Consider the following 25,866-nt stretch of genomic DNA (forward strand, 5'->3'; position numbering starts at 1 on the left):
CCTGCCTGCACACCCCTACAGGAGGCCACTATGTCAGGGCAATGGGTTTTATTGGTGGCCGCTCCTTCCGTACGGGCTTGGGGAGGCGGTCAGATGCTGCCTCCCATCTTGGGGGTGGGGGGTTTGGCTGCCAGCTGGTGGGACCCCCATGTGCCCGCCCACATGCCCCTACAGGCGGCTGTGTCTCTGGACCAAGGGTTTTGTCTGTGCCTGCCCCCTCTGTGCAGGCTCAGGAAGGCGGTCAGCTGGCTGCCTCCCACTCGGGAACTAATGGAAGCCCTCCACACCTATCTGGGCAAATTGAGGGATGCCTCCCCCATAACCCATGGTCTGGCAGTGGTGAGCAGTTGGAGTGGGTGGAGGACCATGTCCCATGCCGGGAGATCATGGGCCACTTCACATGCATGGGGGCCGTGAAGGATGTGGTGCCGACAAAACCCATGGTTCGTCCATGGCAGGCTGCTCAAGTGGGTGGAGGACCATGTCCCACACCGGGGGATCGTGGCCCTCTTAGGCATCGGGGCTGTGAATGATCCGGCCGCTGACAAAACCCATGGTCTGGCTATGGCAGGCAGCTTGCACTGATGCAAACCCCTCCCCAGCCCGTTGGGGAGATTGAGTGATGGACCCCGGTCCAGGCAGGACAGGTTCACAAAATAAGGGGCCCACACAGAGACCAGGGGATCATGGCCCTCCCATCTCACACATGGGGGCCGTGAAGGATGCAGCTGCCAATAAAACCCATGGTCCCGCTGTGGCAGGCAGCTGGCACTGACACACACACCCCTTGCTGTTGCGGAGAGTGAGTGGTGGACCCGGGGCTAGGCAGGAGAGGTTCACAAAATAAGGGCCCCACCTGAAGACCAACAAGGACCACCAGAACCCACTTTCTGGATGTGGCGGCACCAATGGAACACCTGCCTTGGGTCGGGGAGGGGAACAGACGGTTCCCTTTTCCTCCGCATGGAGACTGCAGGGCAGCAAAGCTGAACTACGCTCATGCCCCCTGCCAGGGAGGGACCAAAAGGGACCAGAACCCACCTCCCAGACATAGCGGCAGGAACAGAGACCTACTGAACCCACCTTCTGGGGAAGGGAAGGGACAGATGGACGGATGCCTTCCCCTTTGGGGGAGGATATTCTAAATGCCCGGGGGGCATCTCCCTCACCCCAGGATGTGCATGGAAGGGACAGAAGGAAGGACGGATCGACAGACACCACCCCCATAACCCATGGTCTGGCCGTGGTGGATTCTTCTGTGGCCTGAGCGACAGCAGCTGCTGAAACACCTTGGGGGAGTGCCTGCTGACAAAACCCATGGTCTGGCCATGGAGGGCGTCAGGAGTGACGGGCACATCACTGAACATGATCAAAACAGTGTCAGGCTCCCCACTGCCCTAGAAGACGTGGCCTCCAACAAAACCTATGGTCTGGCTGTGGCAGCAGTGATGGATGCCCTCCCCAACCAACCAAGAGGGACAGGATTCAGCATCAGGACAGAGGGGGGGGGATCCTAAATGTTGCATACAGCAGCAGAACCTATGGACTGGCTGTGGCAGTGGGGGAGGGCCATTCTAAGTCCCACAGATAGGGGACCCTGCCACCATCCTGTTCAGCTTCATGTGCAAACCGTCCCTCATGCTGAGGAGCGGCTGTCACCAACATAACCCATGGGCCCCGTGCCTACTGCTAGACTCTTTGGGATAGCTTAATGTGTTCCTCGGCTGAAGGATCACAGCAATCCTTTTTATTTTGTTTCTTAATTCATTCTTTGAGCACCTGTCCCCCTTGGGAAGATGTGTGGGTGGTAGGTTGGGGCCTTTTCTCTTGGCAGAGGAAGAGCAGCTGCTACCCCCCCCCCCCAGCGGGGACTGAATGATGGACTTAGTCCCACACATGGGGCCCGTGAAGTACGCAGTCGCTGACAAAACCCATGGTTCAGCAGTGGTGGGCCGCTTGAGTGAGTGGAGGACCGTGTCCCATCCCGGGGAATTGTGGGCCACTTCTTATGCACTTCTTTCCTGGCACTCGCGGGCTGCCTTCTTGCCCATTTGTGGCTCTCCTAGGCCCTGGAGTCCCCCAGCTCTCTGCCTGCTGTGGCAGTGGCACACCTTTCGCAGGCGCCGGGTGCTGTGGCAAGTCCGGGGTGTGTGGACAGCTCATCCCCGGACACTCGGTAAAATATTTAATAGCATATTTTTAGAATTCAATACAAAGTGAAACTTTAGTATCTTTTGCATCTCCTTGTGCATTTTTATGCAATATTTCCTTGCTTTCTTGCATGCCCATCACATGTGATAAAATGTTTCATCCCTATACTGACATTTCAATGTCCTTAGGAGTAATATACCATCTAAAGAACATTTTATATCAGTTCTCCATTAATATTTGACAATCTGTAAATTTATTTTCTTAGTCCATAAGTTTTCCTACCCGTTCATAGATATATTTTCTCTAAATTTTTGCATCCATTTTATTATACAATCTTTTACTTGTTCTGACTCTGTTTCATATTACAATAAGATTTTACATACGTTTCCTAATAGGAGCTAGAAAACTATTTAACCATGATGTGTACTCTCTGTACTAAACTAACACAAAAATCTTGACCAAGATAAACCAAATTAAGAAAAGCTAGATTTTGTGGCTTTCAGAAATTATGCAAATTAAGCATCTTAAAATCTTGTATGAGTTACTCAACTCTGGCAAGACATGGAGAGATCTATGGAAGCTTTACTACTTGGAAATCAGGTAGTGTTCCTTTTGTGTTTGAAATTTCCTTTCACACATATTTTCTGTCCTATATATAAAACCATAAGGCCCTGCCACAAACTAGCATTTGTAGATCCAAGTGTGAATTGTTGGGCTAGATAGAATTAGGTTCAGCTTCCGCTTGCTAAGAAGCAGAATACAGTGTGGCAAGTTAATGAATAACTTGAGTACCAAGAACCCCATGTGGAGAGGAAATTTCATGTTGTTGTATCTCCCAAAGGGTTATTTCATGTATTTATTAAAACATTTTTACTCTTATTTTTCCATCCAAGGAAACTCAACATTACTTTATTACTATTGGGGCCCTAAAGGCCCACTTATAATGTAGTCCTAAAATGCCTGTAGCATAACCGTGTACTTTCTCCTTTGCCACTATTCACAATACACTGGTATGTATCTGAAGGCAGGCTGCTATATTACATCTGTGATGTAGCCCTTTCTGACTGGAGAAGCTAACCAAAAGGGCCCTTGTGCTGAATCAATGCTATAACTTCTATCATTTCCAGTTTCTGGGATACAAGACCAGCAGTCACAGCAGCCACACTGTTGATCTAAGGCTACTTAGATCAAAAGAAAGTTGGCTGACTTGATAACATCTATATGGCTGCTTCTAACATTGTATTGGTAAAACAGGAATTGACAATAAGTGGGAGGGAGACTCCAACTATCTAACCAGGGGACTAGTCAGTTTTAAGCTCCAGCGCTATTAAATATCAGGGAGAGGTTCTGCCATAATTGTAGGAGGTGGTAACTATTGCAGTGCTTACTTTGAAAAAGAAAAGGTGCTGGTACTCATATATAAGGCTGCACTGATTGCTACCAATTTAGCCCACAGGACTTGGAGGCCTCCCCCATCCAATGTGCTGGTATTCCATCCTGGTGAGTACTGCCACAAAAAAAAGCCATGACCAGAAGGGTAAGAAATACCACTGCAGACTAGGGGCTTTACATTTTTGCTTTCCTGTTGTTGGTGGGGGAATCTAAGCTAGCATAGTTGTGGGCCCCTCTATAGAAAAAGGTAGAAATGTTGGGTAGAAATATTGAGTTTTGTAGGAGATGCAAAGATGTACCAGGTTGTATTGAGCTCATATGAACTAATCCATTTTACTTTTTCCCTGGCTTTCAACAAATGGCCACATTTGTACCTGGTTAAAGAGGCTGCTATCCTTGTATTGTGTGTGTTTTATTTTTACAGTTACTCGTATAAAACATTCTGTTATCTTAAATTCTGTTACTTTGGGAGGAAAGGAGAAAAAAAATACATGTACAATCTAATATTGATTACACTGATCAGCAGACCACAAGCCATTGTGAAAAGTACCAAACTACATGGAGAAGGTTTCATTTTGTTTATTGACCAAACTGAGACATTTTAATACAAACTATATAAAATACTACTAATAGGATTAAAATATTATCAGAATAGAACATACATTAATGGAAATAGGTACAACTACTTATGATTCCATTGCTTGGATTGCTGAAAAGCAGTTTCTCACTCTTCAGACTTTCATTCATCTTGCACATAGGGAAGAAAAGAAGTTTGTTTGACATTATGCTTCCAGAATTAACTTGTGCAGTATATACAAAAGTGTGGAAGAAGATATGAGCCAATTCCCTGAAGGAGGACTCCATGAGCAAGGTGTATACATATTATGATAAAAAAGCATAGATTATTGAATTGCTTTCTATGTACACCTAAATCAAGCCTGTGTTGTCTGAGGGACACTTACAGTGCAATCCTAAGCAGAGTGACTCCAGTCTAAGCCCATTGAAATCAATGGGCTTAGACTGGAGTAACTGCTGAGGATTACAGTTCAGAGAAAGCCCTCAGTTTGGATGTCTGCCTTCTGAGCCCTTTAGTATCTTCTTTTTGAGCATCTGAATATAGCAAAAAAAATATCTGCCTTCTTTATTCCTAATGAAATATATCTAATAAATAAACCACTGAATATGAATTGATAACAGAAACAGCTTAAGGAGGACTCTATGTGCATTTACACCCTTCTAAGCTTGCTGACTTCAGTGGATTCAGAAGGGTGTATACCTGTTTAGGACTGTGCTGATCCAGCATTGAGTTGTGCCATTGAAGAAGCCACAAATACCTCCTTAAGAATTCCTATTATAATAGTTTTCTAACAGCATTTTGTTAGGTAGAAAAACTACATCAACTCTTTCATACAGAAGAAAATTAAGCTGGCAATCGCAGCTACAATTTCCCCCACCCAGAATATACGTCACGATGACTGTAGAAAAGGGCATGCACATGATCCTGGTACAGTATTTGTCTGCTGACAGCCATAGGAAAGTGATTCCTAATAGTAGATAAGGGCCAGAACTCAGAGAGGCTTGTGTGCGTGTATCAAACACCTGCATGCACAGGAAGGCAGGTACTCTTTTTTTTTTTCAGGGAGCACTCTCGTAACTCTCGAGACTTCCCCACTGGTTTTAAGTTCAACTTCAGTTAGTGACAGTCAGCACTGTAATGTGACTAAGACTGCAACTGATCTTAAAACATCACAATGTAACCCAGACTTGGATGCACAACCCAAATATGATTTGGAGAACCCTGAGACTTCACTAGGGCAGCCTTCTGAAATATATTTTTATCCTCATGCAGTTTAAGGATATTCCATGCCTTTTCCATACTGCTGCCAAATCACCAGAAATTCCAAGCCTAGACTGTGCTAGTGATGCTTCATAGGTGACTGGACTAAGTGGCAGTGGGGAAACTAGCATAAATTCCAGTGGTATGTCTCATTTTTATAACACAGAATTATTAAACTAAATTGTAATATGTATGTATATAAGAATGCTTTTGTTTGAAGTAAGTCATATGATCATCTCTACACACACACCCTGTCTTTTCTCTAAATACCTCCGTTCTATCTGTTTTCAGAGAAATTTGCTGTTACAGGCAGCAAAACAGGCAGTGAGATTTTTAAAGGTTCAATGTCAAAGAACAGAAAAACTCAGAAACATGCTTAATTGTCAGGAGAGAAAGGTATACATTTTTAAATCTCTGATAATTGTCAGGAGAGAAAGGTATGCATTTTTAAATCTCTGATAATGAAAAATGAATAATCTTCAGTCATGAATTATAAAGACATTACATTGTATTTGGAAACACGAGGGAAAGGAATTGATAAAACAAATCCTTTACACTCCTCACTCCCCAAGGACCAGATCTGGTCTCAAAGTACAGCCAAAGTTTCAGTGCTGACTGCTGGGTGGCAGACCTCTTTTCCCCACTTGGCAGCGCCTGCTCTGATGCCCCTCTCAACCCAGTTTCACAGGCCATATTTACTCTGACACGCATCTAGTTTTACCCCTGGAACTTCATAGCAGATCACAGTGAAAGTTGGTGGGCAATTAACTCAGGCCACAGGACTGCCCATCAGCCTTTCTTGTCGAAGGCTGATCAGCCGCTGGAACCATCTTTCTTCAGCTTCTGCCTTATCAACAAACAGCTAGAAAAGAAAAGAAAAAGATAACTTATACAGATGCCCTGCTGAGAATTGAAGTTTATGAATATTGCTTGGTAATGCTCAAGTAATTAGTAGTGCAGTTGGGAACAATGCATTCAAGTGTCCCAGTAAAAGTTAGCATTTTATTGGCAAACTGGTCAATTTGCATCAAAGCTGAGCCCAGGAACCTGTTTTAAGTGTCAGGATTTGGTACTGTAATGCTACTGAGCACATCCTAAGTACTTTTCCATCACCACTGAGAAACTATTAGCAACCACACTTCGCTCATTAGAAAGAAAGACTGAACTTGCTCAAGTATCTTAGAGTAGCCCTTATATGGCTTGGTATCAGAAAGGTTTCCTGAATGAAATACAGCCACCTGTATTACGCATTGATTAGTCGATTGTGAAAAAGTTTATTTAGATATTTACACCCTTTCTCTCCAGCTGGAACCCATTCTCCCCTCCTCCATTTTATCCTTAGAAACAGCACCCTGTGAAGTAGGTTAGACTGAGAGTGTGTGACTGGCTCAAGGTCACCCAGTGAGCCTCCATGGTAGAATGGAGACCCAAGTCTCCCAGATCCTAATGCAACACTCTAACTAATACACTATGGTGGGTCTCAAATCCAATGGGACAAATTCAGGGTTTAATTAATGCCAATGTTCACTAGCAATCTTGATACTACACAAGCTAGAGTGTTAGGCTTGGAGGCAGGAAACCTAACTGAATATCTGCTTAGCTCTGATGCAAACCAGGAGCCTTCAAGCAAATCACTATTTCTCAGTGCAACTTACCTCATAGGTTTGTAGCTAATGGGCTTTTCTTTTTTTTAATAATTTTTTATTGAACATTTGTTGCAACAAATAACATACAAACAATAAACATCATTTCAAATCTAGTCAGAAATCCAGTGTACAATATGTTTTTAGCCTTGTATTCCTGAAAAATAGCATTAATATATCCATATGATAACACAATTATGCTGCTAGTTTAATAGAACGAGAGGTAACCATTGTTTGTTATAATTTGAAAATTTTTTGAGTTAGGCTGCAGATTATTTTCTTCTATGTATTCCAGAAATGGGAGCCACTTATCAATAAAACTGGTATTCTCTGTAAAATGTTCTGCATTTTGTATATCATTGCTTATTTTTTCTAAAATAAAATGGTTCCAAACTTTAGAGAACCAAGTCTCAATTGTTGGTAGTCTCTTTGATTTCCATACTGTCGCTATGGTACTCTTAGCTGCTATAAAGAGTGAGGCAACGAGTTCCTTTCTGAGTTTGGGGATGTGTAGATTTTCCCATAGGTCTAAAAAGATCATTTTCGGGTCAAAAGGAATTTCATAATTAGTGATGTCTTTAATTTTCATTAATACCTCCTCCCAAAATTGTCTAATTCTTTTACATTCCCACCAACAGTGGGCAAAGGTTCCCTCCTCACCACAATTTTTCCAGCATTTTGGGGATGATCTAGCTGATATTAGTGCTAGCTTTTTGGGAGTTAGGTACCATCTGTGTATCACTTTAAATGTTTGTAGTTTAGTTACAATGACTTTTGAAGTGAATATGCCGGATGTCCATATATCGCTAATGGGCTTTTCTGAGCACCTTGGATAGAAATGTGATAAATAAATCTGATTTTACTACTGAAAACATTTTTGGTGCCTCTGAGCATATGTAATCTCTAACCAATGAACAGCCAGGTCATACATAAGGGGAAGGGGTTTTTTTCTGGACTGGAGCTGTGGCACTTAACTTTTACAAAATCCACCATGGGGTTCAGATCATTTTTAAAGCTACACTAAATGGTGCCATTTTCACCACTGAGAACAGAAGTTAAGCACAATTTCTTATTATAAAGTTTGTTTTCTTATTTCAACTTTTATTTTTTCCTACCTCTCAGATGGCAAAACTTAAAGATACATGTGCTATGGTACCACAGAGTACAGGACTTTGCATTTTTCTCTCCGTCTCTCTCTGAAATGCTGGATATAGTTGCAATTTTAGTTTTACAAAACTGAGATATTTATACTTTTTAAATTTCATAATTATGCTAATTAGTAGAATTATTTATAATAACTAAATTATATGTGATTCATTTTATATTGTAGTGGCAAAAAAAAGTTTAGGTTTGATAAGAATGTAAATGCTGCATATATTCCAGTTCCCTCCAAATTTCTTTATTTCTCCCACATGACTCCAAAACGTCCAGAAATGTACCTCTCTATCTGGATTAGAAATGTTTCAGTGTCAAAAAGGGGAAAGGGTCTGGGCACAACAGGCCAGATTTACTCCTTGAACTTTTATTTCATAAGATATGCGGATTCAAACTCTATGCCTTTAATTGTGCTTAGTAGTGGCATAACAGAAATGTATGCAGAAGTTTTAAAAAGTGTTTTCTGACACTATTGTTCACTTACTAGTTGTTAGATAGATGTGTCACTACATCCAATTATGTGTGGACACATGAGGAATTCACTCTCTGGGATGCAAGTGAACATGAAGAGCTACATAAAATTGTGAGAAATAGAACTTTCCTTTGACCCACACACACATTAAATAGGTTTACACTATTTAAAAAATCTTATAGAATAACTATGAAAAAAGATTGTGGGTGTGTTACGTGCCTTAAAGTTCCCTCTGACCTATGGTGACTCTGAACGTCCAATCATTAACTGAAAAAAAGATTAGATCTTTCAATTACCCTTCCTAAGTATGAATATATTAACAGTACTTGAGCTTTACATACCAATGCTCCTATTATGTATTCCGATGTTTGTGTGTGAGCACATGAGAGAGAGAAAAAGAGAGAGAGATGCATGGATACCCAGGTTATACAACCTAATCTTCCCCTTCCAAATGAATTTGTTAATCGAAGTAGCATCATGCTTACATTGGGATGGGCTAGTGAGTTCTCATCTTGGTACTTGATGGTGGTAGGAATACTTGTAGTCACTGTTCCCTTTTCAACAGGAATCAGGCCAGTATTTGTCACTCCTACTGCTGCAGGTTCAATCTTTACTTCAACAGGTTCTGTCGCCTAGTAGAGGGAAATGATGGGATACAGGGTAAGATTCACCATGGTTATGAATACCTTGGGAACACCAAGTTCCATCCAAAAAACTCTGAGTGGAAAGAAAAGAGTTACTCACACTGTTCTGTGAACATCAGTGCAACAGCCCATGCTGTGCTATAGGAGGATGTTCCTTTAGGAGTTCTTATACTTCTACATGTGCAAGAGAGTGTGCTGCAATCACTGATTTACTTTCACTTTTGTGCATCATTCTAGCATGAGGTATAAAAGAGTTGTTCCCTGTGCAAAAGAACCACATATGGAATGGCACCTACAAATCCTATCTATTGTCTTCTTGTGGCAGCAGAGAGATGATCAAGAGATTCTACTGAGTAAGAGGAATTTTTTTTCAAAATTTTACCCTCACAAACCCACCAAACCTATTTAATGGATCACAGGATGTCTCAGAACACAGAAATATAGAAGAAAAGCAGCAACCTATTGCCTCAGATCTCTGTGGACTGTAATGTCTTATTTATTTATTTATTTGTTTAGATTTCCATTCCACCCTCCCCGCATTGGCAGGCTCAGGGCAGATTACATATCATAAAACATCTCAGTAAAACTTATATCCAACAAGTTAAAAAACAACAATAAAGTACAGCATAAATATTTAAAAAGTACAAAAATACAAAAGAGCAGCACAATTATAATCACTTTGGCCAGCAAGTAACTGTCACTGAAGATTGCTCAAGAGTGGTGGATGCTCCTATTGGGAGGGCCTCCTCTATCCAGCTGGCGGGGGCACAGCTCCGCCTCAACCATATGCCTGGCGGAACAGCTCTGTCTTACAGGCCCGGCGGAAAGATAACAAATCCTGCCGGGCCCTGGTCTCATCAGACAGAGCGTTCCACCAGGTTGGAGCCAGGACTGAAAAGGCCCTGGCTCTGGTCGAGACCAAGCAGGCCCCCCTTGGTCGAGACCAAGCGGGCCAGGGAGCATTAATAGTTGTTTACTGTGAGATCAAAGCATCCTTTGGGGCACATATAGGGAGAGGCGGTCCCGCAGATACGCTGCTCCCAGTCTGCATAGGGTTATTCACATTAACCCTATGATTATGATTTCCATTTTATTTATATTTGTACTAAGTCTCCGAATGGTTCCACAAGTATTCATACATTTATGGTGTGGTGCAAAAAAAAAGGGGGGGGGAGGTTGGTTTCTGTAAAACAGATCTTCTATCTAGTTCCCCTCCTCCCAGCAGTTCCCAGCAGTCCCTTCTGACCCATGGGGGGGAGGGGACCTGAGTGGACAAAAAGCCATGTGGACAAAGTGGACAAAAAGCCATTGGCCAAAAATCCCAAATATGAATACACAATGATGGGGTCCAAACTGGTATAGACTGACCAAGAGAGAGATCTTGGAGTTAATTTAATTTAATTTAATTTAATTTATTATATTTATATTCCGCCCTCCCTGCTTTCGCAGGCTCAGGGCGGATAACAAATACAAACATGTTTAAAAACATTTAAAAACATTAAATAATACATTTAAAAACATTTAAAAACATTACATATAACAATTCATGCTGCCCAGTGGTTCATACATGCCTCTGTGTTTGCATAGGGGTGATGGTTTAACCCCCCCTTCACGGGGGGGGGGCGGGCACTGCCCGGCGTCAGCCATATGCCTGGCGGAATAGCTCTGTCTTACAGGCCCGGCGAAATGCAAGCAAATCTTGCCGGGCCCTTGTCTCGCAAGACAGAGCATTCCACCAGGTCGGGGCCAGGACTGAAAAGGCCCTGGCCCTGGTCGAAGCCAGGTGGGCCTCCCTAGGGCCAGGGACACTTAAAAGATGTTTTCCGCCAGAGCGGAGAGTCCTCCGGGGCTCATATGGTGAGAGACGGTCCCTCAGATACGTCGGTCCCAGTCCGCGTAGGGCTTTGTAGGTTAACACCAAAACCTTGAACCTGATTCGGTACTCCACTGGCAGCCAATGCAGCTGGCGTAGCACCGGTGTAATATGCTCCCACACCGGTGCTCCAGCAATGACCCGCGCTGCTGCATTCTGTACCAGCTGTAACCGCCGGATCAGGCCCATGGGAAGCCCAGCGTAGAGCGCGTTACAGTAATCCAACCTAGAGGTGACCATTGCTTGGACCACTGTAGTCATGTCACGGGGAGACAAATAAGGGGCAAGCTGCCTGGCCTGCCGAAGATAATAAAAGGAAGACCTGGCAACTGCAGTGATCTGGTCCTCCATCTTCAAGGAGGAATCCAGAATCACCCCCAGGCTCCTAACCCTCGGGGCCAGTGTAAGTGCTGCCCCATCAAGTGTAGGAAGCCGGGGTCCCAAAGCCATCTCCCCACGACCCACATACAGGACCTCCGTCTTCGTGGGATTCAATTTCAGCCGACTTTGTCTCAACCAACCAGCCACAGCCTCAAAAGCACGCTCCAGGGCATCAGGGGCCGATCCAGGCTGCCCGTCCAACAACAGATAAAGCTGGGTGTCATCCGCGTATTGGTGACACCCAAGCCCGAAACTCCGCACCAGCTGGGCGAGGGGGCGCATATAGATATTAAATAATAATGGAGAGAGTATCGCTCCCTGTGGCACACCACAAACCAGTGGCCTACGAGATGACACCCTCTCCCCGAGCGCCACCCTCTGTCCCCGATCGTGGAGAAAGGAGACCAGCCACTGCAGTGCTGTCCCCTGAATCCCCACATCGGCAAGGCGGTGGGTCAAAAGCTCATGATCGACCGTATCAAACGCTGCTGACAGATCCAGCAAAATCAGCAGTGCTGATCCGCCCTGATCCAGATGTCTGCGGAGATCGTCTGTGAGGGCGACCAACAATGTCTCGACCCCATGTCCCGGGCGGAAACCAGACTGGAAGGGGTCTAGGGCTGAGGTCTCCTTCAGGAAATTCTGCAGTTGCTTCTCTGCCGCCCGCTCAATCACCTTCCCCAAAAACGGAGTTGTGGGTAACTCACTGAAAATGTCGATACAGTGTGTGAAAGGCCAACACTATGCTGGGGATTATTAGGAACGGAACTGAAAACAAATCAGCTAGTATCATCATGCCCCTGTATAAATCAGTGGTACGGTCTCATTTGGAATACTGTGTACAATTCTGGTCACCACACCTCAAAAAAGATATTATAGCACTGGAAAAAGTGCAGAAAAACTAGAATGATTAAAGGGATGGAACACTTCCCCTATGAAGAAAGATTAAAGTGCTTGGGACTCCTTCGCTTGGAGAAACGATAATTGAGGGATGACATGATAGAGTTTTACAAGATTATGCATGGGATAGAGAAGGTAGAGAAAAGTATTTTTCTTCCTTTCTCACAGTACAAGAACTCATGAGTACTCAATGAAATTGCTGAGCAGTTGGGTTAGAATGGATAAAAGGAAGTACTTCTTCACCCAAAGGGTGATTAACACATGGAATTCACTGCCTCAGGAGGTGGTGGCAACTTCAAGCATAGACAGCTTCAAGAGGGGACTGGATAAACATATGGAGCAGAGGTCCATCAGTGGCTATTAGCCACAAAGTATAGATGGAACTCTGTCTAGGGCAGTGATGCTCTGTATTCTTGGTGTTTGGGGAGGGGGACAATCAGTGGGAGGGCTTCTAGTGTCCCTTCCCCACTGGCAGACCTCCTGAGGACACCTGGTTTTTGGCCACTATGTGACACAAAGTGTTGGACTGGATGGGCCATTGGCCTGATCCAACATGGTTTCTCTTATGTTCTTAGGTGAAGGGGGGCACAGTGGGGAGTAGGAATCACATGAAATCACCACTCCTGGCTTATCTGCCACCAGTGCTACTGCTGGCATAAGAGGCTTCATTGGAGTAAGAAGCATATGGATGTGAGTGTGTGTTTTAAAACCTCAGATTAGTACAGCACTTAATCAACTAAGCATGAGCCCAAAATATGCCCATCAGCATAGGCCCTCTGGGCATTAGAGGGAACAGCCTTCTTTTGACATACAACTAGTGGAAACAATAATGTTTGAAACAGCTGTCAAAAAAGGAAGTCATCATAGAGTTATGGCTGTTCCAACTAACTCCTCAACCTGTGCGTCCTATGTCAGAGAGCTTCCTCAATGCACAAAAATTCCCTCTGATGACTATTGCTTCTAATCTTTTCTATTGGTAAATGTGTAGAAAGATTTTTCATTATGATAGTGGTTTGGATCCTGACAAGCATAGGCATATATCTGAAAGCATAACTATATACGGTGTGGCTTATTTTGCTATGTGGTCAAAGCCTCTCACTGCACTTGAGTCCTATGCCAGTGATTCCTGACCTTCAGGATGGAGCACTTGGGGGTATACAACCAGAAGGAAGAAGCTGAAAAGGCCATGAATACGATGAAAACAATTTCATACTTCTTTGGATCAAAACAAAGATCTGATAAATTGGTTAAAGGAGCAACATCTGCTCAAAAGTAACCATGTTCCATTGCTTCTACAACAAATTATTTTATTTAGTTAGCTTCTTCATTTATCTTCTACCTTTTGCACTGAGACACAAGGTGGATTATGTACATTAAACACTGACTGTAGGCAAAACATGATTCCTGCATCATATTAAATGTGTTATCACTTCCAGATTGGACCTATAGTTGTCAGCAGTCAACATGAATTGCATTATATCAGTTCTGCACCACTTCACAAGGAGCTCTATGTAACAAAGAGGACAGAAAACTTACCTTTTTGACTTCTTTACTTGATCTAAATGCTTGGGGAACGAAGGAGTCACTTTCAATTGCTTCGATTTCTTTTACTCGTTTCACTTGTTCTACAAGGCTGGTTTGCTCTATAGAAGAGGGTATAACATCAGCATGGTTTAACATAAGCTTACGATCAGTGCTATGCAATAGTCCTCTACATATTTCTGTAGCTCAGGAAATCGAAAATTTGAAGGCAAGCTATGACTCTGCCAAGAAGAAACCATTCTTACTTTTAAGACTAACCAATTTTATTGTAGCATAAGCTTTCGAGAATCAAGTTCTCTTCGTCAGATGCATGGTACAGAAACTGGTCAAATATAGAAGAGGAGGGGCGAGGAGGGGAGGAGAGAGAAGATGCAATTAGGGTGACCAGTTTCTGTACCGTCCATCTGATGAAGAGAACTTGATTCTCGAAAGCTTATGCTACAATAAAATTGGTTAGTCTTAAAGGTGCTACTGGACTCTTTTTGATTTTGCTACCACAGACTAACACGGCTAACTCCTCTGCATTCTTACTTTGTTCAAGCAAGAAGAAAGGCAAAATTAAGCAATGAATTTTTTGCCATTTATTTATTTTGCCATTTATACCTGGCCTTTCTCCCCACGGTAGACCTAAAGCAGATACAGCATTCTCCTCTTCTCCATTTTATCCTTAAAACAAGAACCCTGGGAGGTAGTTAGGCTGTGAGATGGTAACTGGTCCAAGGTCAGCCAAGCAAGCTTCCATGGCAGAATGGAGATTTGAACTTAGCCTGACTCTCTGACCACTATGCAATGCTGATTACAGATCTATTAACTGTGAGTTTGACTCATGTTGCAATGAGTGGAAGTCATGGTGCAATGAGTGGAAATAGTCGAAGACTTGGTCTTTTGTCTCCCAAGGAGGTCTATCAGATTAAGAATCACTGCGATATATTAAAGAAGGCTACAGGAACCATTGTACTCTTAAAGCAACTCTGTGAACGTATCCTTATTGATTCAGACATACCTTTTTAAATATTCTAATGGTGCTTTTATGCAATATAAAACAGGGTTAACATACCTGTAACTTATGTTCATCGAGTTCTTCTGTGCTGACACACATGGGGACTGCGCAGGCGCAGGCCAGCCGCCGGAGAATTTTCTAGAGCTTCCATGGCTCCGAAGGGGCCGTTTGTCGCGCGCCTCAGCGCCCGTTTTCCCGCCCAAACGGTCACATGCTCCTCCAGCGACCAACGGCCCCTTCCCTCAGTTCTCCTTTGCCGCCGCTTGACCAACACACTCAGCCGTAACACCTTAAAATACATCAGATTCCGTTACAGCCACCACATCTTTGTGCATTGGAATTCACAGCGGGGTAGGAGGGAGGGTTGTGTGTCAGCACAGAAGAACTCGATGAACATAAGTTACAGGTATGTTAACCCTGTTTTCATCTTCGTTCTTCTGTGCCTCCACACATGGGAGTGTACCAAGCTTCACACAATGAGGAAGGTGGGGTGAAGTCCAACACAATTTTATTGAACAAACAAGAATAACAGAACAAACACATAGACATATATACAGTCCTACAAGATGTGTAGAAATATATACGTACTCAGTATTTACATAAACTATATACAGAAATATATATATATATATATATACATATATATACACTATAGTACCCAGCAGGTACGCAAGGGGCCACATCCCAGACTCCCCTAGGAAAAAAGGGAGTGTAGGACAGCCCTGGCCACAGATACATCCTGTTCCGCATTGACATCAATGGCATAATGCCTGACAAAGGTGTCTGCAGAGGACCATGTGGCCGCTTTGCAAATGTTAGCCAGGGGCACACCCCTGAGGAGTGCCGAAGAGGATGCTTGGGACCGTGTGGAGTGGGCTCTGACATGAAGCGGGCAAGCCACCCCTGCCAGAGAATAGGCTTTGCTAATGGCCATCACAATCCATCTAGACAGGGTCTGTGAGGAAGCCCTGTTACCCCTGTCCTTGGCCCCAAAACATACAAACAGGTGAGGACTGGAGCGAAACCCCTTCGTCCTATCCAGGTAATAGGCAATGGCCCTCTTTAAATCTAAGGAATGGAGGGCCTTCTCCCCTCTAGAGGAAGGGTGAGGAAAAAATGCAGGCAGCGAGATATCCTGCGAGAGGTGAAAGGCGGACACCACCTTGGGCAGAAAACCCAGGCTGGGACGCAGGACCACCTTGTTGGGATGAAACACCAGGAAAGGAGGGTCAGACCGCAGCGCAGACAGCTCACTGACCCTTCTGGCCGATGTCACAGCCACCAAGAATGCCACCTTGTAAGACAATACATCCAAGGGGCAGGTAGCCATAGGTTCAAATGGGGGCAACATTAGACGTGAAAGCACCAGAGACAACGACCACTGAGGCACTGGCGCCGACACAGGTGGGTAAAGATTGAACATGCCCTTAAGGAACTGGCGGGATTGTGGGTGAGAAAACACTGTAACACCCTCAACTCGGGTGTGAGCAGCCGATATCGCTGCCAGGTGGACCTTGAGGGAGGAAACCTTCAAGCCCAGGCCCTGCAAATGGCACAAGTACTCGAATACAACCCCTAAAGGGCTGCTGTCGGGCACCACTCCTTTAGCAAGCGCCCAAAGTTCAAACCTGCGCCACTTGGCCGCATAAGCGCGCCTAGTGGATGGCCGACGAGCATTCAGGAGGACCCTCTGTACCTCGTCCGTAAAAACTACAGGGGAGGAACGATCCGCCAAGCCGTCAGGTGCAACTTCCTGGGGTCGTGGTGGACTAGGCTCCCGTTCAGGAGAAGGTCTTGTCGGGGGGGCAGACTGACATATGTCCGTTGGGACATCCGCAGGAGCTTCGGGAACCAAACCTGCCGTGGCCAAAAGGGGGCCACCAGGATGCAGTCCGTCCCGTCCTCCTCTATCTTGCACAGGACACTGGGGATCAAGGGGAACGGAGGAAACATGTAATGCAAGCCCCGCGTCCACGTAAACTGGAAGGCATCCCCAATAGAGAGGGGGTCGCTTCCCGCCCTGGAACAGAACGTGTGGGCCTTGGTGGTTGCCGCAGTGGCGAACACGTCTATCATTGGATGACCCCACATCTGAAAGATCGGCCCAATGCACTCTACGTTCAGTTCCCACTCGTGGTCCAGGAGAAGGACCCTGCTGAGGGCATCTGCCCGGGCATTGTCTGACCCAGCCACGTGTATTGCACGAAGCGATACGCCATTCCTGATTGCCCACTGCCAAGTGAGCGTGGCTTCCCGGCACAGGGCCATGGACACTGTGCCCCCCTGCTGGTTTACGTAGTACATGGCAGTCGTGTTGTCCGTCTGCACCAACACCTGGCGATTTTTCAGCAGTGCTGTAAGGGACACAAGTGCGAAACGAATGGCTCTTAGTTCAAGCACATTAATATGGAGGGTCTTTTCCCTCTCAGACCAGACATCCTGCACACATACATCACCACAGTAAGCCCCCCATCCCAACAGAGAGGCATCAGTGGTAACCGTGACATCATGATGCTGATACCCAAAGGGGGTACCTTTAAACAAGTTGTCATCAGACAGCCACCAGTTCAAGGAGGAGAGGATGACCCTCGGGATAGAGAATTTGAGGGACGGAGGGTGCTGCTGAGCATCATACCTCCGCACAAACCAGTTCTGGAGAGGGCGCATCCGCAGCCTAGCGTAGGGCACCACAGAGGTGGCCGCTGCCATATGCCCTAGTAAGCACTGAATAGTGCGCACGGACTGGAAGCGGTTCCTTTTAAACATGGACACCAGACCCCTCAGGGACCGAGCCCTCTCCAAGGGGAGCAGAGCCTTACCCCTCACAGAGTCCAGCAGCGCACCTATGTAGGACACCTTGCAGCTGGGCACCAGTTTGGATTTTTCAAAGTTCACCAGGAGCCCCAGACGCTGGCAAGTGCTAAGTACCAAGCCAATGTCCTGCACCAGGCGAGACTCAGAGTCAGCCACGATGAGCCAGTCATCGAGGTACGGAAAGATGGTACAACCTTCTTCCCGAAGGAAGGAGACCACAGGGGCCACACATTTTGTGAACACTCGTGGGGCCGTGGACAGGCCAAAGGGGAGCACCTTATACCGGAAAACCCTTTGTTGGTAAACGAAGCTCAGGTATTTCCTGTGCTCCTCCCGTATTCCCACATGAAAGTATGCGTCCTTCAAGTCGAGGACCGCAAACCAATCCCCCTGTTTCAGTAAGGCGATCACAGCCGCCAACGTAACCATCCGAAATTTGGTCACCTTGAGGAAGGCATTAAGGCCCCTCAGATCTAAAATGGGACGTAGGCCCCCATCCTTCTTGGGGACCAGGAAGAACCTAGAGAAGAACCCCCTTACAGAGTCCTCATAGGGCAACTCTTCCACAGCACCCTTGGCCAAAAGCGACACGATCTCCGCATCCAGCTCGGCCATAGTGTTATTGACAGCTGTCAGGGGTGAACTGCACCTAGGCAGCTCAACAAACTCCAGCCCGTATCCTAATTCAACAATCGTTAAGACCCATGAGTCAGATGTTATTGACTCCCACTCAGAGAGGAGTGGACTTAGTCTGTCCGAGAAAATCGGGGATACGGCTGGCGTGACCCGTCAATATTGCCTCCCGGCGCCGTGCTGATCCCTCTGCTGGGCCGGCGGCTGCGACGGGTGAGGCTTGAATGGCCTACGCCTCCTCTGCTGCTGAGCAGGAGGGTAGGGCCGTTGCTGGTAGGCTGGATACTGCTGGAAAACCGGCCGCTGCTGCTGGTACCTGCCCTGGAAGTGGTAAGGGCCGGACCGGGGAGCGTACCGAGGCCTGGAGGCGGGCTTGTCTGCAGGAGCCAGACCCAAGGACCGTGCCGTCTGCCTATCTTCCTTCTTCTTTTTAAGGGTCTCGTCGGTAGCCTTCGAAAACAGCGAGTCCCCCTCAAAGGGCATGCTCTCCACCCTGGAACACACCTCCTGGGACAGGGCAGTCGATCGCAGCCAGGAATGTCGCCGAAGGACCACCGCCGAAGCCATCCCCCGAGCAGCAGTGTCGGCAGCGTGGCTCCCAGCATTCATTTGCTGCTTAGACAGCTTGACAGCCTCAGTTTGCAGGAGGGACACCACAGCCTTCTGCTCAGGTGGGAGGTCCCGAGTATAGGACGCCAACTTCTCCCATAGGTAGAGCTGGTACCCTGCCATAATGGTCTGGTAGTTGGCAATCCTCAGACCCAGTGAAGCGACGGTGTACTGGCGTCTACCCATGGCATCCAGCTTCCTGCCCTCTTTATCGGCAGGTACAGAGGAATGGCCCGACCGTCGGGGGTTGAATTCCTCCGTGACCAAGGAGGAAGGTGGAGGGTGCTTAACCAACGCCTGCCAGGTGCCCTGTTTGATCTTATACAGCTGCTCTATGCGCTTTGACGTTGGAGATTGGTCACAGGGCACCTTCCACACCCTCTCCACGATTTCCTCTATACCTTCAAGCATGGGGAAGCCAATGGATGCCGGATTATCACCGTAGATCCGCTTGAGGAGCTTGTCCTTGGTCTGCGGGGCTGCCGAAGAGATGTCCATCTCGAGGGCCTGAGCCATCCTTGCCATCTGGTCAGAGTAGATGCGGAGGTCCTCGTACGGTGAACCCGTAGCCGGCACCAGATCGTCAGCCGGCGATGGCTCGGACCAGGACTCCGATTGGTAGTCGCCGAGGCTCTCCACTTCCCCCTCATCGGAACCAAGCTGGGATTCCTCAACCTGGACTGGAGGGGGAACCCACGCTGGCCTCGATGTCGAAGGCCTCGGTTCCGACATGGAGAAACCGGCAGGTGCCCCTTCCCAGTGGCAATGGTACGGTGAGGGAAGGTAGGAGGCCTGTCGATGTCGGGACGCAGTGGACCTGATGGATCGGACACTGTCCCCGGACTGACGCCGCTCACGACCGACAGCAGGCGAAGAAGGCCGGGCAGGAGATGGACGGCTCCGAAGAGGCGACGGGCTCGGTTCCAACCTTGGCGATCGACGGGCAGGCGATGGTCGGCTCCGACGGGACCGCGGGCTCGGCTCCGGCCCAGACGAGAACTCTGCCTGCACCGTCTCGAAGGCCATCGGATCCGGCACCGGTACGGAGACCTCCTCCGGTTCGGGGGAACCCAGATGAGGAAAAGGAGTGTGAGGAAGCACGATGACTTCCTCTGGAGGAGCGGGACGCGGGGACCGGCGATGCTTGGTCTTCTTCTTCTTTTTAGCTGGTTCCGAAGAAGAAGACCTCGGAACCGACGCGCTCCTCGACTTCGAAGGGGACCTCTGCTTCGACCTCTTCGCCTTGATCGGGATCGAACCGGTCGTCGGTTCCGACCGGGGACTCGGTACCAGGATCCTCGGTTCCGAAGTCGGTCTCGGATCCGACCTGGTGGATGACGCGCTCCGGGGCGGCCGCGCCGGACCCTGCGCTGGAGAGGCCGCTCTCGACGCCGAGGCACTCGGGGGGCGCGGTTTCGACCCCGACCTCGCTGAGGCCACCGAGCCAGCTCTGGATTGCCTTCCGGCAGAGGGGCTAGGGCTGGCCTTGGGTGGCGGTAACGGGGCGCCCTCAGACATAACCGACTGCCACAACGAGGAGTTCAGTCGGGCCCTGCGATCCTGCCGGGCCTTGTTGGTGAAGCCCTGGCAGATCTTGCAGGCCGACACATTATGGGTCTCCCCCAAACAAAAGAGGCACAGCTCATGGCCATCGGTCTTGGCCATCTTAGTGTGGCATTGAAGGCAATGCTTGAAGAGAGCCGTTGAGGCCATCTTCTGGGGCACGCGAGAGAAGGGTCAAAACGGTCCGAGTCGTATTACCGAGTTCAAGTCAAAGTCCAAAGGCAGATCCGAAGAATAGTCGAGGTCCGAAGTCCGAAGTCAAGAATCCAAGATCAATCAGTCAGAAAGCACAAAGCACAAGCACAGAGCACGAAGCTCAAACGTTCTCTCCAAGCGGCGGCAAGAAGAGAACTGAGGGAAGGGGCCGTTGGTCGCTGGAGGAGCATGTGACCGTTTGGGCGGGAAAACGGGCGCTGAGGCGCGCGACAAACGGCCCCTTCGGAGCCATGGAAGCTCTAGAAAATTCTCCGGCGGCTGGCCTGCGCCTGCGCAGTCCCCATGTGTGGAGGCACAGAAGAACAAAGATGAACAAAAAGTTTTTCAATCTTTCATAATTGAAAAAGTTGGAAGAATGTGGTAGGAAAGTTTCATTTTACAGACTAGCACTCATTTCCTTTAAACTTCATTTTAATAATATGCATGCTGCGTTTTTCACTGTTAGATATAAGTAAAGATCAAGCAAATACATAATGGCAACAAAACGATGCATTAGAAATATTAGTAGTTTAATGCAGCATTGCTTAAACAAGCTACATGCAACCAGTGATGACAGAGCATCACAGGAGCACAAGATTGTTTTTAAGTGGATGCTATATATCAGAAAAGGTCTCCTTTGTGGAGGAGCTCTGATCTGTCATCCAACATAACATTTAAGCACCTCTCAAAAGAACAATCCTAATTATTCTTTAGTATCAAAACCAAAAGGTATTAAGCACCACCCCATTCCCAGCAGAATACTTATTTATATTTATTATTATTAATACATGTGTCAGTTATTATTTACTTCAACAGATAAACAACATATACATTTGGTTAATGTAAAGACTTTACTTGTTCAAATGCAGAAGATAATTTTATCATCCACTATATGGTTGCCGTCCCTCCGCCTAATAGTTAGGGAAATGTAACAACCCAAGACTGCCATACTAAGTTATGGAAAGAAATTCAGCTCTTTCTTGTCAAGTTGCTGGATCACATCAGACACAAAACACTTGGTAAATTGCCTTGTTGACGCTATACACTGGATGGTATTACTACTAGCATGATGGTTTGTGAGATTACGGAAGGATCTCTATATATACACACACATTAAGACAGAATAGAAAACCTTAGATGACAATAAACAAGTTATATAATACTAAAGGTGACAAAGTATATTGTAGGATGGAGGACACAGCTAAAGTCTGTATTTGAGTTGCACATATAACAATAATTTTTATGAACAATGAGTAAACCACACTAACTGATTACAATATAGCATTAAGAACAAGAAAACGGCCTTGTATCCAACCATGGTCCATCTAGTCCAGTATTTGGTTATTAACAGTGGTCATCCTGTAAACCACATGCTGCTTTTTGTCTCTTGTTGACAAACCATTAGGTGGCTCATGAGAAGTACTTGCAAGTTACTCCTGTACTAGAAAATATGTTATACCCATAACAACTCAAAGCCAGATACACCTGAGAGCCAAGCTACAAGTGACGCCTTACACAGGTTGGACACTTGTCAGCTTCCCTCAAGTTTTGATGGGAAATGTAGGCGTCCTGGTTTTACAGCTTGGCTCTCCATTACAGCTGCAAGACCTGGACGCCTACATTTCCCATCAAAACTTGAGGGAAGCTGACAAGTGTCCAACCTGTGTCAGGCATCACTTGTAGCTTGGCTCTAAGTCAAACCTGTATGTAAGATTCTCAGACAAGACTGTACTCTAAGGGCTGCTTTAGAGATGAAGATTTTCCTCTACCAGTCACAAGTAGTGATGGGCACGAACCCAAATACGAACCAAAAAAACCCACGAACCAGCCCGGTTTGTGGAAGCTCATTTCCACGAACATCCATGAACTGGTCTACTGATTCATTTGGTTCATATTAAAGGGGCAGTTTAAATGGACATTTCCCCAGAGAAATGGCCATATAAACTTTTCCTGCCGCTTGCAAGTGGCAGGTCCCTTTAAACTATCAGCTGGCAGGCGGCAGAGGGGATCCCCCCCTCGCCGCCTGCCAGCTGATAGTTTAAAGGGACCTTCCGCCTGCAAGCGGCAGGGCCCTTTAAACAGCCCAAACCCCAGCCCCCACCCTCACCCCCACCCTTGAGGGGATTCCCTCCACCTGCCAGCTGATAGTTTAAAGGGGCCTGCCCCTTGCAAGGCAGGAAAGGGCCCTTTAAACTGTCAAATTCCCCTTTCCCTGCCGCTGCTAAGCGACCACAAAGGGGCATTCAAACCCCACGAACCACGATCTGGTTCGTGAACTCGCCCCTGTTCGTGGTTCCTGTTTTGTGAAAACCCATAAACCACAAACCTCATGGTTCGGTTTTTTGGGTGGTTCGTGCCCATCTCTAGTTACAAGTAACACATTCGTGCAGGAAAAAAGTGAGTCTATTATATGTAACATGTCACTTGTGAGATGTGATATCCATGTCTCTTTTGCTGAATACACATGCCTGTAAGCTGATGTGGGGGTGACCTTTGGTATTTGTGAGTGCTGTAATATGAATGATAGTTGCAATGTGAGGATGTGTCCCCAGGAGAAACAAAATCACAGAATGTTTTCCAGAATTACTTTGGTGACATTAACTGGATAAAAATGGACTGGAAGGAAGCTGTATCCATTAGCCAACAATATTGTTGACAAACACATTATTGATAGATAAAATGACTTCCATATAGTGTTTGTCAGATGTCAGTAGAAAGGATATATATTTCATAGTAAAATCAAAAATAATGGAGTCAGAAAGCTAAGAGAGTACAGACAAAAAAAATCAATACTAACTCATTGTACAGCAAGTCCTTTCACTCTGGTCAGACTGAAAATACAGAACTGTTTGTATTAGTTACTGTTGATGCCATTTTTCATACATAAATCTTTCCTTCTACAAGAATCACAAATAAGCTTGCTTCTAGTAGCTTGCTTCCTTTTAGTTTATTACCAAATATAGTTAAGAAAAGTGGAAGTACATATACAGAGGAAAATTATTAATATAGTTACACAAAAGACATGGCAAGAGCTTCATGCAATCAGCTTCAATTTCAATCTGTCTGCTTAAATCACGTGGGCTATCATCCGTAAATCAACAATAATACTGTAGTAGTGTCCAACAGAAAACAGCAGGTGGCAATGTATTACCAGTTAAAGGGCTTTAGGCCCTTGTGTTTGGTATCCAAAATACATCATCTTGTTATTTTTTTTAAAAGCTGCCTTTCAGAAGAGAGATGCTTTTTATAGCATCTTTAAAATATTTACCTTGATGTAAATCTGTTTCTGTAACTGTTATCATAATTACCCTTAAGAGTACACGGTGTTCTATAAACATAGGGTCAACTTTTTCAGTGGGGAAGAAGGTATGGGAAGGTAGTGGTTCAAGATCACAGAAAACTGATACAGAAACTTAAGTACAACTGAAACAAAAATAAATCAAGATTCAATCTTTAAAAAATTAAACTAAATGCTATATAACAATACCCTCATAGAAGGGTGAATATTTTGTGAATGGTATGACAAAATGTGCTTAGGAAATAGTTTCCTTTACAGCACAATCCAGTCTAAACCCAATACAATCAAGCAAACATAAAAAGTCAGTTGGAACAGTGTGACATATAACTTGCTTATATTGTTGTTTTCACAATATAGCTTCATCCATCCTCATTTGCCTCTTGCCTCAAATAAACCCTCATTTACTTCTTTGTTTCAGTAAACCATTCTCCATTAGGGGGAGATAATTATAATAATAACAATAACATTGTTACAAAGTGTGTTATTATTATCCTTATGGCAATTACCTTTGAGGTGGGTGGGGCTGAGAGAGCTCTGAAAGAGCTGTGACTGACCCAAGGTCATCCAGCTGGCTTCAAATGGAAGAGTGAGGAATCAAATCCAGTTCTCCAGATTAAAGTCCTACTGCTCTTAACCACTACACCAAAACTGGCTCTTAAATAACAGAAGTGAAAACTATCCCAAATGATGTCCATTCTTTAACATAGTCAATATAATCGACCCAAATGCAAAAAGTAATGAAACCTGGTAACAAATGGAAACATTTGGATCTGATTATTACTCTTGTATCATGTTGCCTGGTTTCAGTTCTACAAGCAGTGAGGGAGAGCATATGACTCAGCAGATACTGACATGACACGGACAGAATCCAACTGGAAGAGTTAGCAGATTTTCTACCACACTATATCATCCAGACTGACATTTTTGTGTACAACGTTTCCACTAATCACACTGGTGGTTCAATGGTTTGGGGAGGGCTCTCTTGATTCTATATAAGCAAAAGGTCCTAGGTCGGTGATATATTCTGTTATCTGGGGCTGTGCCCGCGAGATCAGGAACAAAATACTGTAAGAGAAGCCTGGTGAGAAAGGAGAAAAGACTGCTGCACTTACCTAGGCAAGGAAGAAGTCTATAAAATGAAGACTCCTTTTCATATATTTCTGAAATTTGGCAAAGAACTGCATAATGAACTGCTCTTTTTCTGTTCACGTTTTGATTTTCATAACATATACAAATAAATATAGGTCCAGTATGGATAGGTGCAAAGAGTCAACTTCTGCACTTGCTGGTATTAAGGAAAAATATTTATCTTTCAGGTAAGCAATTAAGACATATTTGCACCAAAGTTGTTGCAGTGTTTTCTAGCCACTAGAATTGTATTTGTATAAAAAGACATACCATTGTAAGGAAAGCTTCTAAAAAAAATCAGAGAATAAAACTTCAACAGACATCAATAATATCCTTAAGGCTGAAGGATATTTGCTGTGTTTTCACAGACAGACTGAACAAAGTTTCATCTGCAGCACAAGAACAGGGCAGACTGTAGACTGCTGTTGCTGCTAGCTGTCCATTTTAATTCTTGAATTCTTATTGACTCTAATTAAAATTCTATAGATGGAAGAGCTGGAGGTTTCTCAGGAACTTGCCAGTGAACGTTGTCTGCCAGCCATCTCCAAACACCCCATAACCACACACAGCCAGCCTGTCAGGAGAGCTAATGCAGACATTGTGGGGCACACCACATTTGTCACTGTGGCTAATATC

At 45.6% G+C, this 25,866-nt stretch overlaps 1 protein-coding gene across 1 annotated transcript in view; it reads right to left on the reverse strand.

The window, feature by feature from the left end:
* Positions 1-4,106: 4,106 nt before the first annotated feature.
* RSRC1 (arginine and serine rich coiled-coil 1) overlaps positions 4,107-25,866 on the reverse strand; it is a 304,072-nt gene continuing 282,312 nt past the window's right edge. Inside the window, exons 8-10 of the mRNA XM_054983579.1 lie at positions 13,985-14,091; positions 9,136-9,282; positions 4,107-6,242 (exon numbers count right to left, since the gene is read on the reverse strand). Coding sequence (XP_054839554.1) covers positions 6,150-6,242; positions 9,136-9,282; positions 13,985-14,091 — 347 coding nt within the window. The 3' untranslated portion in view covers positions 4,107-6,149. The remainder of the gene's footprint in view (positions 6,243-9,135; positions 9,283-13,984; positions 14,092-25,866) is intronic.

The sequence above is a fragment of the Eublepharis macularius genome, chromosome 6 (genome assembly GCF_028583425.1).
Source record: "Eublepharis macularius isolate TG4126 chromosome 6, MPM_Emac_v1.0, whole genome shotgun sequence".
Taxonomy (NCBI): domain Eukaryota; kingdom Metazoa; phylum Chordata; class Lepidosauria; order Squamata; family Eublepharidae; genus Eublepharis; species Eublepharis macularius.